Source organism: Rissa tridactyla, chromosome 2, assembly GCF_028500815.1.
Source record: "Rissa tridactyla isolate bRisTri1 chromosome 2, bRisTri1.patW.cur.20221130, whole genome shotgun sequence".
Lineage (NCBI taxonomy): Eukaryota > Metazoa > Chordata > Aves > Charadriiformes > Laridae > Rissa > Rissa tridactyla.
In genome coordinates this window covers 80,908,590-80,927,381 of record NC_071467.1, presented here as the reverse complement: position 1 = coordinate 80,927,381, position 18,792 = coordinate 80,908,590, and the positions used below count along the sequence as shown (strand labels likewise).

The 18,792-nt window shown below is 44.6% G+C and overlaps 1 protein-coding gene across 5 annotated transcripts in view; it reads right to left on the bottom strand.

The window, feature by feature from the left end:
• Positions 1-7,724, bottom strand: part of OTULINL (OTU deubiquitinase with linear linkage specificity like) — a 36,604-nt gene extending 28,880 nt beyond the window's left edge. Inside the window, exon 1 of one of the 5 annotated variants that reach the window (XM_054192164.1) lies at positions 7,438-7,724. In XM_054192164.1, coding sequence (XP_054048139.1) covers positions 7,438-7,534 — 97 coding nt within the window. In that variant the 5' untranslated portion in view covers positions 7,535-7,724. Of the gene's footprint in view, positions 1-1,689; positions 2,256-4,288; positions 4,474-7,437 lie in introns of those variants that run through there. The other 4 variants (XM_054192161.1, XM_054192160.1, XM_054192163.1 and 1 more) reach the window with 4 other exon arrangements.
• Positions 7,725-18,792: the final 11,068 nt, after the last annotated feature.

The window sequence follows — 18,792 nt, the reverse complement described above, 5'->3', positions numbered from 1 at the left end:
CACCTATTTTTAAGACCTCAGCCTTCGGCAAGCATGTCACAGCTGACAGTGGTGCGCAGGAAGGGACACGAAACAAACCAGAACTGAGGAACAGTGGACATGTCCGCACGTCGCTCACGGCCAAGCACGGCCGGCAGATGCACGGCATGGAGCTGTGCTTGGAGCAAACCTGGGGGAGACCGGTAGGACACTTCTTTGTCACACAGACAGACCTGAAACAAGTATTTAAGTCTGCAGAAAGACTGATTTTGCACAAACTCAGCAATTAAAAATTTGCCAGCATTTCCCTGGTGGCAGCTGACCCACAGGCAGTGCCAAGCACCTTGCCATGATGCTTCTTCGCCGCAGAGATGCCAGGGCAGGCTTGATGACACCTACCACACCATGTCAGGGCACTAGTTTGAAGAGGGTAGATTTAGACTGGATATCAGGAAGAAATTCTTTACTGTGAGGGTGGTGAGGCACTGGCACAGGTTGCCCAGGGAAGCTGTGGATGCCCCATCCCTGGAAGTGTTCAAGGCCAGGCTGGATGGGGCTTTGAGCAGCCTGGTCTAGTGGGAGGTGTCCCTGCCCAGGGCAGGGGGGTTGGAACCAGATGAGCTTTAAGGGCGCTGCCAACCTAAACCATTCTGTGATGCTAAGGTACACATTTCCCACTTCCATTGCACCATTCACCCAAGATGACCACTCCACCCTGGCAACATAAATGCTAAACACAAAAAGTCTAGAAAATTTCCGCAATTTATTATGGACACGGAATCTGGGAAGGGTTTGCCCAAGAGCACAGGCACAGCTAGCAACAGCACTAGAGACTGAGCACGTACAGCCACACCATCCCATATTTTCAGCCCTCCACCTTAACACAATGTAGCTCAAGACCAAACAACTCTTCTGCTCAGCCCACAGCCTTCTCCTCAGAGAAATGCTTGTTGTAAGGAATGTTTGGGCAGCACAAGTCACCTTGCTAGCCACATCCCTCTGAATGGGTACGCGGTGTAAGTGGCATCTGTCCCCAACAGTGGCAGGGGGACAGGTGCTAGAGACACACCTCCTGTCTCTGTCAGGAGCCTCCAGCACCTCAACACAGGCTACACAGCAATCCCAAGCACTGGGGTCTGGATGAGCACGCCAAAACTGGATGGTGTTGCTCCTCAGCAGTGAAAAAATGGGAAGAAACTACAAAGACAGAATAAAGCCGTGAAGAAACTAAAACTAAAAGCTGCTGATGTAAAAAAAAAAAATCTTAAAAACTTCATGAAGTAGCCTGCAGCAGTTTTGGAGAATTTTACAACATGTTTGCCTTCACTGGAGCCTTCTCAACAAGTGGGCAGTAACACCCTTATCTCCTTTTTTTCCTCACTTAGGCTGGGGCGAAACTTTGACACGATTTTTCACGATCAGGCAACAGATAGCCCAACCATGAGTTATACTGTTCATGGGGGAAAAAAAAGGCAAAAATCTTTCCATCATACCAAATTTTGTAATACACAATCTAAATACTCTCTAGCACCTCAGACCTGATAGAAGATCCCTAGCTACACACTCTCCTCTTAACACTATCATTGACCACTTTTACATTGCTGCGGCTGGAGTACACCAGTCCTGACAGTTTACTATCATGAAACACCAACATTTTTGTTAAAAAATAACTACTTCTCTGTCTTTCTGGGAGGCACGACATTGTCATACCTGATCCCTGGTGCTGCAACCATGCAGAGAGGAACCAGCATTTGCCACACCAGAAATCTCAGCAACAGAGCACGTTTACCAGCCCAGGAGTGTAGAAAGGATGCCATGTGTCCACCATGCTTTCCCAAATTCCCTCAAAGCAGAAGATTGATCCTGAAGTGATTCAGGGTCGTATGCCAGACAGCAACTCCGAGTAGCATTTGAGTTTAAGAGTAATGTAGCTCCTTTAGAAGTCGTAATACCTGAACAAAAAAGTCATTAGAATAGCACTAATGTGGCCCAATGGTAATTTAAAAAAAAATAAAAATTCCCAGCCTAAACCAAGAGGAAATGAAGAAGCTCCTTAAGATAAACTTTATGCAATTCTCATCACACCCACCAATTTAGTGTCCTGATTTGCGTTATGCAAGTGTAATGAAAGCAGTGTAATTATACAACCTTTTGACTCCTGAACACTGGTTATCCCTCGTGTTTTCAAAACAACTAAATTATAACCGTACTCGTCTCCCCTAGCACAGTCTGGCACCAGGACTCCCACGGTTCAGCTGCTCGGGGTCAGGAGGTACAAGACAGAGGTATTTGTGAAATCTCAAACTCATTTGCCTGGCTAATCATGCAAAGACAATCATTTTCAGACATTAAGTTCAAGAAAAACTGCCAACGTTACTGAAAAACCCTCTAATATTTGTTGTTATATCCTTGGTAGATAGGATGTGAGGATTTAACCTGGAAGCCGTATCTAAGAAACAAGGCGGACAGAAAGTCCTGATGCTGAATGGGAAATCCACACCATCAAGTCAGGGAACCTGGTCCAAAAAGTTAAATGAAATGAAAAAACTTATATCCCAATGACAAAAAGAAACTCAGAACTGTGAAAATTAAACAACTGTTTCAGCAGTCCAAATCTGAAGGCAGATATTTATCCACAAAAGCACTTACATTCAATATGCTGACCAGCATTTTAATGCTGCTTTTGTCCTTGAGAATCAATTCTAACACCCTTCACCTGGTGCTTAAACAACCCCGGTAGTATTTTGTATAGATATGCAAAATTGCAGCTTTTCCTCTTACTGTATGGTGCCCCCTTCAAGTTCTAATTAAATTATTTGTCCAGCAGTAATGAAATAAAATTCTCAAAGCAGCAAACTTCAGAGACTAGAAAGGAGTTTTCTGAGATTTAAAACCAAAAGAGGTCGTTTCTTCCTGTTTCACGCACTTTACCTCTTTGTTTCATCACTTGCAGAAACTGGAGTGGGCCAAAGGACGGAAGTGGGAATAACTGTATTTGCACATATTAAGCACACTAGCTTAAAACTCACTTGCTAAATACCACAGAAATCTGATTCCGTCTCCAATGTAGAAAATGAAAGTACAAGTTGAATACAAGTTGTACAGCTCCTCCAAAAAGCAAACCAGTTGGTTGGTATGAAAGGCAGTGCAAAATGAGAGCTGGACCAGTAACCATCAAAGCAGAAACGTATCCTAAAACGTACAGCAGAAAAGCAAGCTGGTAGGGCATGGTATCTTCTGTCTAAAAGACCACTTGACAGTGAGTTATGAGATGTATAATACTGAGAGCTACGAGCAACTGGCAAGCAGACCAGAACGGGTCTGCACGTCCATCTTCACAAGTCTTCCTGAATCATGTGCTTGTTTCTGATCCCTTTTTTCCTAAACCTTCACCTTTCTGATGGGAACAGAAGCCAGTCTGCAACATATAAATTCTGATTCCACATGTAGGGAAAAAGAAAAGAGGAAAAAAGAGGAAAAAAGAGGAAAAAAGAGGAAAAAAGAGGAAAAAAGAGGAAAAAAGAGGAAAAAAGAGGAAAAAAGAGGAAAAAAGAGGAAAAAAGAGGAAAAAAGAGGAAAAAAGAGGAAAAGAAAAAACAAAAGAAGGAAAAAGGAAAGAAAAAAGAGAAAAAGAGGAAAAGAAAAAGAGAAAAGAAAAACAGAAAAGAAAAAGGAAAAAAGGGAAAAAAAGAAAAAAGAAAAAAGAAAAAACCTGAATAAAATAAAAAAGGAAAGAAAAAGAGAGAAAAAGAAAGAGAGAAAAAGAAAGAGAGAAAAAGAAAAAAGAAGAAAAACCCAACCAAACAAAGCACACTCCCGCCAGAAAACCAAAACAATCAAATAACAAAACCCTAAATGCCCACCTGCCGTGAAAATGCCCGGCGTTGCTGATTTACAGCTACGACGACCCCCCCTCCTGCGCCGGAACCAGCCGCGCAGCGCTCTGAGAGCGCCCCGGTCCCCAGACACAACCCAAACCCATCTCAAACGCACACAGCTCCTGCCAGGAGACCTGTCAGCCTGCCAGCCTCTCCCCACAAACACGCCCCCAAACCCCCCCCGGCCCTGGGCATCATCTTGTGGGGGGGGAAGCGGGGACGGGACACGACACCGCCGGCGGCGCCGCCGCGGAGACCTTTGAAGCAGCTTTCCGGGTATTGCCGCTGGGGGATAAACAGCCCCGAAAGAGTCAAGCGGAAAATAAAATAAATAAATAAATAAAGATATAAAGAAGTGACACATAAACCCAAACCCTCGCCGCGACCGCGGGGACCCCCAGCGCCGCCCCATCCGTCCCGCCGCGCCTCACCCGCTCCTCCGCCGCTCTCCGCCTGCGCCTCCCCCGGCGACCAAAGCCCGGCCACCCGCCGAACGCCGTCCCCCGGGGCGGGGACACCGCCGGGCCGCCCCGGCACCGGGGCGAAGGTGGTGGTGGTGGTGGGGGCTTCTTCAGTGAGAAGGCCCGAAGCCTCTTCCTTTCGTCCCGAAAGCGAGGGGTAACGCAGGCAGCGAGGTGGTGGCATCCCCCGTTTCGAGGAAGAGGAGGGTGAGCGCCTGTCACCCATCCCTCAGGGTGTCGGCAGCTGGAGAAAGGAGCGGAGAGCTGCGTCCGCCAGCGGTGGCTGCAGCTCCGACGGCGGTTAGAGAGAATCTGGCCGTTGGTGTCACGCTACACGATTTTAACTTTTCTATCAGCAGTTCCCTTCACAGAGAGCAACGTCATCAGCATCTGTCTGAAATCTAGCCATGACACCTAAACGCAACTTAGTGACTTCAAAGTTGCTGGATGTTTTTCCTATTTTTTTTCCTATTGTTAAATGTTCCTCATTAATTCACTCATTAACAAGATGAGGTACATTCATGCAAAAAAGAAATTCCCCCTTGCCAGGTACCTTCCCTTATAGCAGTCTTTCAGGTGTAATTTGTCCCAGCTGTATGTAGAGAATTTGCATAGACCCGTGTAATTCATTTCCTGGTTACACATTAAAGAGCAGTTTTCTTCCATCTCCCTAAGGACTTTGCAGGGAAAACAGAAGGGAATTGTAATGGTCTGAACAAGTGACGCAGACTTAAATCTTTTACAGCGTTATAAGCAGTTTGCTCCAATGCACAGCTAGGACAAACTTAGCTCTGTGGGTTGGTGGTTGCTTTTTTTTTTCTAAAATAGCATGACATTAAAATGGTTGGAGATAGAAAGTCAACACTTTTCATGAAACAGCGAAGAGATTTGTACCGTCTGGCATGACTATCAGGTTGTTTCTCCATCCGCCTCAGTTAATCCGGGCAAGGAACAAAACAGACAAAACCTGCTAAGTATCGGTGTGCCAAGTGCTCACTTAGGTGCGCTCGCAGAAAGCCACCAACACCCTTATCCAAGTAAAAGAAAATCTAGGCTTAAAAACGAGCTAAGAATAGCAAAAGTAAATCGTTGACTTAAGAGGCCTAAAGCTGTCAGCTGTGCAGCGCTGTGTGCTGCTCCATCAAAAAAAATCTATTTCGGAAACAAAAAATAATGTTGGAAGTGCCAGCTCATTGCTCCTCTGCAGCATCAGTGAGCTGGTGCGTTCCGTTTGGAGGCGCAGTCTGTGATTTACCATAGCTGCGTCTCAGGAGACACCGCTGGGACAGATGCCGTTAGGATATAGCTCGTGAGGCATCCTCCTGCAAAGGCTCCAAGGTACCTGGGATTTGTTTCTGAGCCACGTCTTGGCTACGGTGATCGCATCCTTCAGCTTCCCTTTCCAGCTTTCTTCTTGCCTCGACCAGGCCAGTGTCGGTGCCACTTGGGGGTTTAGCGTTCCAGGCAAATCCAAATTTGCCTCTTTCTGCCCTCCCCAACCTGCGTTAAGATCTTGGGATTTAATAGGTGGTTTCTTTGTGCAGACAGGCCTGAAAGTTAATGTTTATCTGGTTGCTGACTCATTAGGGAAGAGAGATGAAACACGCAAAGTACAAATGCTGCAGGTCAAGCCCCGTAGCAGTGAGTCCTTCCCCCTTCTCTGCTCTTGGCTCTCATCTTGGGGCATTTATTCAGCACTTCAGTGCAATCTAGAGAACAGCCTATGCCCTTCTGCACCTGCTCTTGCTGGGAATAAGCCCTGGGGCAATCAATCCATCTCCATCGGAGATCACTCACTTGAAACCTCTTGAAGTACTTTTTTAACCAATACTGTCCGTATGCCTTTTCTTCCTCCTTAAGCTCCTCCTGGACCTCTTCCCTGAGCCACTCATGGAGAGCTCTCCACTACCTTTTCCCATTTGTGGGCTGTGGCAGGAGAACGTTGTCTCTCCTCCTTGCAAGTCGCTGCAAGGGGACAGCCTCTACCCACCTCCCTCCCCTGCGAGCCCCCCTCCTCCTCGGTGCAGACAGCCCTGGTGAGACCAAGCCAAGGAACACAGAGGCCTCCTGTGCTCTGTCTTGGACTGGTTGGGGCAGGCTCGTGCCATTCCCGTTAGCTGAAGAGGAAGGGTTAGGGTAATCCTAAAGAGAGCAAACTAGGTCTGAGACGGGATTGACTGCAAAAAGGGGAATAGCCGCTAAGTGGAAGGCAGTTTCTGTTACAGAAGGGGAAACATGCTGCTACAAGGGTTCAGAAAGCTTCAGAAAGGGTGAACTTCCCCTAAATACCTTGGGAAACAACATTGGGAGCTAGAGAAGGCCTTACTTAAATTATGCATTCAACATTTTTCCACAGAACTCATGCCTCCCCTGCTTCGCTGCCTCTGATGAGGCAGCGGCTCCGTGGGCACGAGGGGAGAGCTGCAGGGAGCTCCCACTGGAAGCAGCCTCAGGTTGATGCTGTTCCTCCAGACTTCCTGGCATTTTGCATGTGTTTATGATGCTCTGACAAGGCTATGTGCTGATGGCAAACTTCCACCACTTAGAGATACTTACGGTATCTCCTGCCTTTAGGGGAGCATTATGAACTTGCCCATAACATGAGCTGCCAGGTTTTTCTGCATCTCCATGCTGCAGGCGTGACTGTGACTGCCTCCCTCCACTTGTACCCAGACGAGACTGCACAGCAATTACAGCAAAAGCTTATCCTGAAAGCTGCACTGAGCAAGTGTGAAGACGTTTTAACCGTCTCTGTTCAAACCCACAAGTCAGCAGCAGAAGCAAGTGCTGTGTTCTTGCCTCTATCTGCAGGTGAGCGGCAGGATTATAACCACAGCCCGAAGAACATGAACAATTTGAAAAGAGCGCGAAAAGGGTCTGCTGAGACAAAGGCAACAGCATCCAACCCGGTAAAAGTAGGAAACCTAGGTCCGTTCTTAACAGTCAGGAAACATTTCCCCTTTTATCCCCATTTATTACGACTACCAAGGTCAGGTGTAGTCCCAACGCACAGGGGAAAATCGTGCCCATGCACTGTGATCTGCAGAACAGGAGCTTCCTATAGCCAATCACCGGCTTGGTCAGATGCCAAAATTTAGAGCACAGCTCTGCGAACTTACCAACGCTTCTCTTGGAGTGGTTAATTCTGCTCCGTTTTTCTTGCTCGGTGAACTGGTCTCTGATCTTACTTGCCTTTCCGTCGTGCCGCCTCTGCATCTCCTCTCCAGAGGATCTTCCCAGCTGGATTTCTCTCCCCGGGCTTCTTTCGCTGGGGGCAGAAAATGAGTCTCTACAGCCTCAGCTCGTCTTCATAGATCAACAAGCTGTGAGAGGATCTGGCTTCCTGTTTCATTTCCGTTAAAGTTTTCAAAGTCACACAGGCTGTGTGTGCTTCTCCATATCCAAGCCACAAAAAAAAAAAAGACCAACAAAACAACCCAAAAAACCCCAACCCCGAGCATAACTCAGCTATTTATAAAGGTCACATTGCCACCTCCCTCCCCGTCTCCCAAGTTGTTTGGGTGCTGGAGATCGCAGGGAGATTTTCAAACCGTGATAGGTGGCCCATAGGTGGTGTCTCTGTCTTGGTGGTAGTCCTCAGGGAGTCATGGCCACTTCTTTTCAGCTCCAATGGCATGTTTGATTGCTAAGCATTTAATGTTACTTATCACACGATCAATGTGCTTTCTGTAGAAAAGCACTGTGTGAAGAGGAAACAGGTGGTCACACAAGCATCTATTCAGATATGGACTGTGCTCTGTAAAAGAAAACTTTACACCGATATGATTAAATCACTTCATAGATACAGGATTTTTAATAAGAGTCAGCAAAGGGTCCCCCTGGGAGATTCTTTCCTTTCCCCTCCTCATTATTTTAAGTTAAATGAGACCAGTGGTTTCTCTACAGCCTGAGGCTATCAATTGCTTCTTAATTACACTGTTGGAAGATATATCCTGATGCCATAGCTTACAAGTTCACTAAACCGAGGCTTCTGCTCTGAAAATACCCACAAGTTCTTGTTTCAGAGGTGGAAGCAACCATTTGCCCTTCCAGATTTCTCTGCTATTGCTCCATGTTGCAGATGGATTTAAAAAACATAAATTGCTGGAACTCTTACAGTTTCTGACTCACATTTTGCCTTTCACTGGAATGTTGATTTCCCTTTCTACATCTTTTATTACAGTATTTTCATTAAATTAGTTTAAAAATGCTGTTTCTTCATTATCACCTTTGGATCAGGAGCATTTGCTAAAAAAAAAAAAAAAAAATAAAGGAAATTCGGAAAGGCGGGGTTGGGGGGATAACCATTAATTATATCACATTATTCTTTTATTCTTTCTGTTTGTTGGCACCTCAGGAGCTGAAGGTGAACTCTGCTCCCGTCCAAGGCTCGGGCCCCATGACTGCAAGCCTGCAAACACTTCTTACTTCACCACTTACTGTGGAGGAAGGAGGAGAAGAACAATAAAGAATTTTCTGTCTTTTAAGTGTTCACTTGCTGCCTTTGCATGCTCTCATGCTAGCCACGCTCCACGCCAACGAGCACGCAAAGGCAGCAAGTGAACCCTTGAAGAAGTGTGTATATATATATATGTACACACATGCACACATTTATATGTATATATGTATGTATTTTTTTTGTCTGTGTTCAGTTCTCAGTCGCAGAACAAGATAGTTCCAAGAGGGGAAAAACTGGGCTGGCTACAGGACCAGTGCCTCTCCAAGGGGAGATTTGGAAAGAAAATTAGTAGGAGAGAAGAAAGAAACACTTCACAATGCCCCCTTTTGCTTTACTTGCTCAGCACTGTTTTGGATTTGGTTGGTGGCTATTTCTTTTAATAAAGCAAAAAAGCAAGCTGTTTAGTTTAAATTATGCAGTGAAAATTAACTGTCTTCACTGCATTGAATTCCCTTTCACCATCTTAAATTCCTCTATTGTACTTAATCCATTTTTGTCTGGTAGGTTGGTTTGTTCTGGCCAGAAACGGTTCTGGATGTTTAGCAGTGCCTGCTCATCCTCTTTTCTTGCAGTTTCCACATTCTTTAACCCATATACCGTATTTCCCAATGAATAACTCTTTAACAGCTTTTTAGGCTTTATCCAAGCAGCAAAAGCACCGATCACCTCACTTTCCAGCTGTGCTGGGGCAGGAATTATTTGCCCGAGCTCTGCATTTCTTCCATAGCCCTGTGAGCACCCTTAGAGCATGGTGAAAATGATGGGACTTGTGAACACGCTGTGTGTCAGGGATCTGGGAACTTCGAGGAGTTTTGGAAAGTGATGTCGTCTTTGCTCCAATAGGATCAGGCTATCGGCAAAAAAAGGGCTCCAAAAGGGGGAAGAGGACAGAGCAGGACCTTCTGCACCCCTTCCTTGCAGGAACACCTCCGCTGAGCTTTGGAACGGGACTAAGTTACAAAAAGTACAGGATAAATTACACACACACAAACACACACACACACTGTGCCTTTTTTTATCAGAAAGAACTAAGAGGTTGACCCAAGGTCACGGCGAGAAGAGGACGACAAACCTAAAATGGAAGATGACAAGTTTGCTGTGCTAGAGGCCGCGACCAGCTGGGCAGATATAATCCACAAACTAAGAAGAGCTGCGTTTTACTAAGTAGCTAGTGTTTGCATGCCTGCCTGTTTACACTGCTTATCACAGTCACAAGCTGACAAGGAAATTTCCTTTGTCCGCCCCCACGCTTCTGCGGCGGGTGTTATCAGACGTCCTCTCCTACCCGTGACATTCCCTTGTGGTTCTGCGAGACGTAGAAAAGGAGGTCTGCATTTGACTTCACCACAGGTCAACACACTGGTTCCCCTGCTCACCAACAGTAGGAGAGCTCTTGGTCTTCAACAGCCGTTGGGAAACCCAACCATGACGTGGCACAACATCACCCAGCTGTCTGAAAGCTTTAAGCACAAATGCTTCAGAGACATGATGACCACCTGCGTTGCAGGCAGTTTCATCTTTATTACTGAACTCTAGAGCCAGCTTCTTCCGGTCTGCCTTTGCCCTTTCAATTAGAAGCAGACTAAGGTTACAGAGACAAAGATGTCCAACCTCCGATTGCACGGTGTCCTGGTTTGAGGACACCAACCATGACACATGTAGTCACTTTTGTTGTGCTGTAACAAGTTGTCCTACCCTCGCATCTGTTACCTGGAAGAAAAATCACCCATTTAGGAACAATTATCCTTATCGTTGGCAACTTTCTGCTGCAGCCAGAGAGGTTGGGGGCAGAAGAGGTGCTGTCCTGTGCAGGTGCGCAGCAGGTTACTTAGTGGGTCAGCAGGTTATCCTTTTCCTTCTGAAGACTAAGAAGAGGACTAGCATCAATACAATCCACTTGCTGGACAGATTAAGATTTTGGAAGCACCAAGCAAGTTGTTAGTATAGAGGCTCCTAGGGCCTGGGCTTGGGCACAGGAGATCTACATCTCTGTGAAAAGGAATTCCTGTTACAAAACCTGTGGTGGGCCTTGCAATTTTTTATAAATCAGATAGATACTTCATACTTGGAATGAGAGTCCATATCATGGCTTCTTTTTCTTTAGAAATCAACATGCAAAGACTCAGAATTCAGCTGTTTCTCCTTTGGGCTGTAAGACGTTACTGCCAGAAGAAACAAGACAGGGCCTATTTGTAGGCACTTGCCTTTTTTGGTTTTTTTTTTTTTTTTTGTGTGTGTGTGTCTAGTGTTAGTGCCTGACTTTGCAACAGTGACTAAATATTTATGTCTCACTGTTAAAAGTGCACAGCAGCAAATCAAAGTAAGCATTTTAAGGCCTGGTTGCTGTGAGCGACTCTCTGGGACTACGGAACCGAAGGTCAGCACACCCCCACCCCTGGGCTGCTCTTCTGAGTGAGCCACTTTCTGCCACCTCCACTAAGAACCACAGCAGTCGTGGGCGATGGCTTGTTTTGTGCTGAAGCAGCAAAACAGGATGGATCACTATGGGGAAGAAAAGGGCTCATTCTTTTCGGAGGAAAGAGTCACCCCAACCCAAAACATCAAATGCCATCAGTGAAAAGAATAAACTTTCTTCAGAGGGAGACTGGGCAACAAGCAGGAAAATGAAACAGATGTAAAAACCAAGGCCAGAAAGAGAAAGCAGTAGCCAGTACACAAAGGAGCAACAGCGCTGATGGAAAAGTCAGGGAGCAACAAGGGCTTGAGCATGTACATGCCCCCTTTCATAATGCAGCTTATTGATCTAAATGGCTTTTAGATTAATAGGAATGGTTACAGAAGATGTTCCTTTCTGAAAGACGCGTTGTGCAGATGATAGTTTCCTTTTTCTGAGTTGCCCAGATAAACACCCTGGGTCTAGTTGCCGTTTTCTTTCCCCCATCTTGTAATAGGATCACCATCCATGCTGACAGCTGACATTAATATATGTGCTTCTTCATTTAGTTGGTCAAAACCATCTACTGCTAAGCTAATATATGCTATACTTGGCTATATATTTCACAACACAGAAGGAAGGATGACATTAATTTCTTTTAATGAGGTTGCAGGACAGGAATTTAGAGGATCAAAGTCTGTTTTTGCATTTGCCAAAATCTTAGGCATCTTCAGCAAATCCTTTTACCACCTGTTAAAAAGGGGAAAAGAAAGAAGCAGCTTTCTCTATCTGTAAAGCAAAGTTTGATGATTAAAATTGAGAGATGCCAAAAATACCATGGTGATGGAGACTCTTCAGCTGAATATACAGCCCCCGCTGTGATGACAAGCAGCACTCTCATCTCCCTTGGCAGTCAGTGACAATAGAGACAGAATTCTCCTACTTGCAAGGGATGTCAGCACCTTCCTCACAAAGGATTCAATGATTTCTTTTTCTGCAATTTTTTTTATGGATCTTACTCCTTTCGACATTCTACTACTTAGACTGCGAGTATTAGGATTTCTACTTCTCTGGCAAGCAAATTACATACATTTTCTTTAAAAAGTAACCTGTGTTGAGAATGTAAAAATGAAATTTCCTGGCTATCCCTGTATGGCTTATTCTGAAATATACACATACACACACGTTTCCCTGGACCCACCTTCCACCACAGAAATTTTGTCGCAGTGAAATTTGGCTTTGGACATTTATAGGATTTCTGAAGACCCTGTGGCCCTGCAAGAACTGTTGTTTCCTCAGCGTGTCAGGCATGCAGAGACCCCAGGTGCCACCCATGGGTACGCACAAAGCAGCATAGCTCGATCCTGATCCATCCCCGGCAGGTTGGACTCCAAGCACAATCGCTACTAGTTACCGGAGTCAGGAGCTGGTACTTCATTTCAGCTTCCTGCATCCATTTTACAGAAGGAAGGTATGGATTTTGAGCGCCACTAGAAAAGCAAAGCAGAAGTCTTCCTCTTAAATTCGGAAGAAGTAGGACTGGGTCTTGGATTCTGCCTATATTTCCTCGAAATTACTTCTAGATTTAATCATATCCTCTGAACAGTCTGGATTTACATTACATCAGAATAACGCTACTTTCTGTGGCACTTCAGGATGACAGTTTGAAGGCACTTGAAGCTGCCACCAAATTTTTATGGGGAGCTTTACATTTAAAAGGATCATTAACTACACAATCACGTAATTGGATCCTTATGTCACAGGTTTTGCTTGAAAAGCTCAAATGGGTTCTACATATGTTCATGAACTTGTTTTAGCGCTGAGAGCATAAATGCACGACAAATTGTCTGGGAGGAGAAATGAAAGGGAGACCATCTAAACTTCCATTTTTGTGAGGGAAGGAATCTGACACGCTGGGGGCACAGCAGGAAACCAATGAGGAACAGAATGTACAACCACTGCTGCTGTTAAATATAGATCCTCGGCTCTGAGGCATTGAAGAGCCTTGCTCTTGGGGCCTCTTCTGCTAACAAGTGTCTTATGCCCAAAAAGCATCTCACCTTCAGGACATCTCAAAAAGTTGAGCCAGGTATTCTGCCTCTTTCTCCATCTACTGGAAGTTATTCCAGAAGGTGCTGGAGCCCTTTTCTACAGGTCAGACAAGCATAACGTTGCTGGATTTTCTTTTTTTTAAAGTTTTTTATTAGGTCTAACATAACTGTCAAATGCACAGCTCTATTCTGCCGTCAATTGTGTATTACAAGTGAAAAAACCCAAGCAGAGAATTCTTTATGCTTTGCTGCATTTCTTTTTTTTCAGCGAACGTAGGAACAGTCCTTCCTTCACTGACCTCCAAGCATTACTCTAACACAAAATGTACTAGTATGAGTCAAACAGCATGACTACAAACGCATTATGGTAAGGTAAATACCATATAGTTATACTTCCTTCCACTGGCAATATTTACAGGAGACAGACTTCATAAAGAGCTACACCCAATAGTAAAATAATTTGTGCTCAATAAACAAATACAGAGAGCTGTTATAAAGTCCAACGGGGAGCTCAGCCAGAAATGAGCCATTACTTTTAAGTGGCAACATGTCAGCTGCAAATGAGCGACTCAACAGGAGCTGAGCCATTTGTATAGTCAAACTAGTAGGAGGCCTAAAACGCCAAAGATGGTAGTAGGTTTTGCAAACCGAACACCCTGGGTCTCCATACGCGGACCTATAGTTTTTGAAAGCTTTTTTTCCCCTCCTCTAAATTAGGTTTGTCTTTTTTATGGAATTAATTGAAACAATTCATAAAAGCAGCCTAGGTGTGGCTGTGGGAATGGCAAATACACGCTAAGCAGCTGCCATGCCTCATATTTTCCACAGGAAAAGGACAGGATCTTACAGTGCAACCTAAGGAGACACCTCGGCTACTGTCCTCCCTCCATCACCTAACAGCCATGATAGACTTGCTAAGCCAAACACCACTGTCACGAACAGTTAAAGCAGTTTTTTATATAGGCTTTTTATGTAGGAGCTCCAAGGTGTGGAGTCAGCTGCCTTGCTAGAGACAGGAAGCTGAGATATGCCCATTGCAACGGCAGATTTAGGATGCGATGCCTGCCTGGTCACCTCAAAAGACGATCAGGACATGCAATGTGCTTTAAAACACGGTAAGGCAACAATATCAGTACATACAAATTTTTGTAAATAACTTGTTTAAGTGGTGGATCTCCACGTGTATAGATTCTTCCCAACAAAACCGCTCTCAACACCTGAGAGCTTTGTTTCTAGGACAGGGGACTTTGGACACAAACCTGTGTCCTTGTGGCGAGTCCATCCCTGTGTCCTTGCAGTGCGTTACATCTCCTTTGCCTGTCTGATGTCCATCAGCATAACTGAGGATAGGCAGTCAGCAGGAGAGCACAAATTACTACACATCTCTCATGATTTGCCGTTTGTGCCTTTTCTTTTTTTGCCTGACACAAGCGTTTCTACACCCCCTGCCAAGAGCAGCTCAGAAAGACCTTTTTAACTGTTCCATAATCAGCAAAGAGCCCTTTGCCTTCCCTCTCACAGAGCGGTGTAGGAAAGCCGTAAGTATGCACAGGAGGGAAGAACCTGGAGAAATACGAGTAGATGTCTTGGGAGAGCAGCTCCAGCAGAGCTCCCCAGCGCGGTACAACCAGAGCTCTGGGGATCAGGGATCGTGTCCTCCAGCAGAAAGATTAGAACAACAATCCCTGCTAAAGGTAATGCCTTTCAGTGCAACGCTTCTCTGCAATGAAATAACGTCATTTTCACTTCCAGTGGCTGGAGAAACTCTGAAATGCTAAAAAAAAAAAAAAAAAGCAAGCTACTTGAGTGCAAGAAATACCTGCAATAAGGCAGGGTGGCAGATGCCCCTTGACAGCACCACAGCATAAAAGGGAAATGCAACAGCTGTTGATACTTAAGACGATCCACCCTTATGCTACTTTGTTCCAGAAGACCTCCAACATTTACACAGAGACATATTCTTCATCTAATACCCCTTTATCCAGTTGGAAAGCTTTTCCCTTGCACCTCTAAAATACAACAAAGGGGGAAGCTCAAGTAACACAGTCGAACTTGATACTTCTCTGCCTGAATTGGGCAAAAAGTCAATGTTCAAAAAGTCAGTGTTTGACATCAAGCAAACTTAACCATGGAAAATAAACCCCTGCATTACATAGGACAGTAATACCAAGGCTCTGAAAAAAAACTTTTACAACTTTGTCTGCAGCTTTCACGCTATTAGATTCCACAGCATGCACGTGTGGTTTCAATACCTCTTTTTAAAAAAAAAAAAAAAAAAAAGCCACTTCAAATGGAAATGGATTATCACAGTTGTTGCTTGCTAATACAGGGTCTGATGTGTGATACAAATTATAAACTAGAAAAGCAAGCAAGATTGCTAGAAAAAATACTCAGGTTATTTGGGAATCGATTTGTAAGGCAGATAAAGAGTTTCTGTGGAGCACTTAAGTACAGAAATAGTTCACATCTGAACTAATGGAAAAGAGCGTTACCATTTCCTCCTCACTTTTTTTTAAACTGACAGATTGTGTTTAGGCCTTGTAAAAGGTCACCCCTCTCAACTCTTGCAGTTGACTAGCAGAGAAAAATACATTTCTTGATTATTTGTCAAACCAAACATTACAGACTCAAGAGGAAGATTCAACTTTAGTCAAATACTTGCACTACTTACCTAACCCCGCACAACTGGAAAAGTCACAGCATGCAAACAGAAACAGATGTTTGCTTTCACAATCAATTGCCATCCCTACCCATCCATAAATCCTTCGGAGGATGAAAAGGAATCATAGTCCTATCGGCTATGTACTGACTATCCCAGAACATTCTTCAAAGATACTTATAATATCTTTATTAAATACCAAATAAAGATATTTTCCTCTCTCTGAACTTTATCTCTGTGGTCTCTTTGGGATATTAGCTTCCAAGACAAGCAGCAGATACTTCTAGGGGAATGCTTTTAAGTTGCACAGCGAATAATTTTGAAGGGAGGCCATCTATTCTCAGTATAATCTTATCTTGCCTCCACTAGACCCATTAGCTTATCAGAAAATACTGGAAATACTTTTTAGAGTAAAAATCTTGATTACTATTTTGCATATTTGAACATGTTTCCAAGACAATCCTCCTCTTTCCCATCTCAAGGCGTTACCATCTGTTTCAGCATTTCTCCCATTCTGCTCCAAAGATGCTGAAAGTTGGCTGCAATGTCTTTCTCAGGGCTGAACTGCTGGGTGGCAGTGCACTCTCTAAAGCTAGTCGTGACCTAGTATCAGACAACTTAGCTACTACAAAAAGGCAGCAAATAGCATTGCATGAATCTAGAGAAAAAGACATTAAGTAAATTAAATATTTCACAGAATCATAGAATCTTCATGGTTGGAAAGGACCTTTGAGATCATTGAGTCCAACCATACACACACACACAAAAAAAAAACAACCCAAAAAACCAAAAAAAAACCCTACAATCTCTGTCACTAGAGCATGCCCTGAAGTGCCACATCTACATGTTTCTTAAATACCTCTAGGGATGGTGACTCAACCACCTCCCTGGGCAGGCTGTTCCAGTGCCTGACCACTCTTTCAGGAAAGTAATTCTTCCTAATATCTAATCTAAACCTCCCCTGCCCCAACTTCAGACCATTTCCTCTGGTCCTGTCATTATTCACTTGGGAGAAGAGGCCAACACCCACCTTTCTACAACCTCCTTTCAGGTAGTTGTAGAGGGCAATGAGGTCTCCCCTCAGCCTCCTCTTCTCCAAGCTAAACATGCCCAGTTCCCTCAGCCTCTCCTCATATGACTTGGTCTCCAGACCCCTCACCAGCCTGGTAGCTCTCATTTGTTGTAGAGTTTCATACCAAAATGCAGAACATGCACAGGCAGCCACGTCATGGTTTCTGTAGGTGCACAGTGCTTTTCTTGGTCAGACGCTGAGGCGGTGGCCAGGATCAGATGCACAGTTAAAGTCCAGTGTTGTCCATGCCTACTCCTAAGGAGGCTAACTTATCATTGGCATCCCAATAAGACGGGTGCAGTTATTTTCTTTCTGTGTTTGCCTGCTGTCTTTCCCTTGCTTCTCTCTGTAGTCTTATTTCTCCCCAGTCTCCATCTGTCTTGGCCTCCCTGAGTACTTCTTTTTGAATTGCTGACTGCCTTGAATTGGACATAGCACTCCTGGCTTCTCCAAGGCGCCAGGCAGAACAAGCTCATGCTGTTATCATGTCATGAGTATCAGGAGTAACTCAGGTTGGGGAAAAGCTTTAATTTCTTTCCCATGAACTACCACATAATTCAACTCTGAGGCAAAGCTCTAGGAAACCAGGCTTCCTTTCTTGGTGCGTATAAATAATCGCCTTTGTCTCTCTTCACCACTGCTATATTTCTACTCACAGAGAAAGCAAAGGAAGGGCAAATATCATTTTATACATGACATTAGTTTGCAACCCCTGAATTCAGAAAAAAAACCCAACAACCTACCAAGAATTGTATGTGCAGTCAACATGCCTCAAAGAAATCTATACGCTTTTCCACATACATACATCTTTTTGCAGCATTTCCAGCATGCATGCACTCCACTGCAGCTGCCACCCTTTCTTACAGCACAACATTACGCATGTTTGCCAATGCAATTTAGCAGTCCAGACATTATAACCTGCATTTCCTCACATCTGATGGTCCATTAGAAGTAAGGTAGTTAGAGAAACGGCAACATAGGGAGCACATGTTTTAAAGCATGCACGTGAATGACCGGTTTTCTTTTCTCCTGTGAGTGCTTGCATACATGCCCCACACTGTGTGATAAACCCAGGCGACACCATACACCTTCACAGAGTAACTGAATGTGTCTCAGGCTTTTACTGAGCAGCGACGGAAGCATCGTACATGGAAACTGAGGAACAGCGTAGTACCTTTCTGCAAATGCAACTCCCCAACAATGACTTCGCAAATCACAAGGACAGGACATTTTTCACTCCTACTGCCTGAGTTGCAGTGAAGAATGCTCTCAGCAAAGGCAGCAGATCTACCTCGACAGTCTTGCTGCAGGTCATGAAACTGCCAGCTAACCAGTGAGACTACTTCCCCAGGGTCACACCATTAGATCACTTAGTTTTGGCAACCACCACGTATGAAGATTGCCCTAAAAGGTTTGATTTTCTGCAGAGCGAAGGAAAAAGCTGAAGTTTCGTGTGAGTTATGAAGCAAACCCTTGACCACAGAAATGTGCTGGGTGGAAAAGAAAACAATGACAATAATTTCTTGACCCCTGGCAGAAACACCACACAGCTATTGGCCCAGCATAAGCTCTTAAAAAACCTGATAAATTACCTGGAAGAAAACAACACTAGAAGGAAAAGTTACTAGACCTGAATCCCTCTCATGATCCTGGAAGAAAAAAAAGTTTGTCAAAAGGTGAAGCTGTTACAAGCTCAGATGATTGCCTTATCCATATCATGACCACCAGTGTAACAGGAATTCAGCTAGGATTTTCATACCTAAAAATTCCGTAGAGAGCAGGATGAGAGAAAACAGAGAGCCTCTTACAGCAAGCAGATCACTTCCCCAGTAGAGATG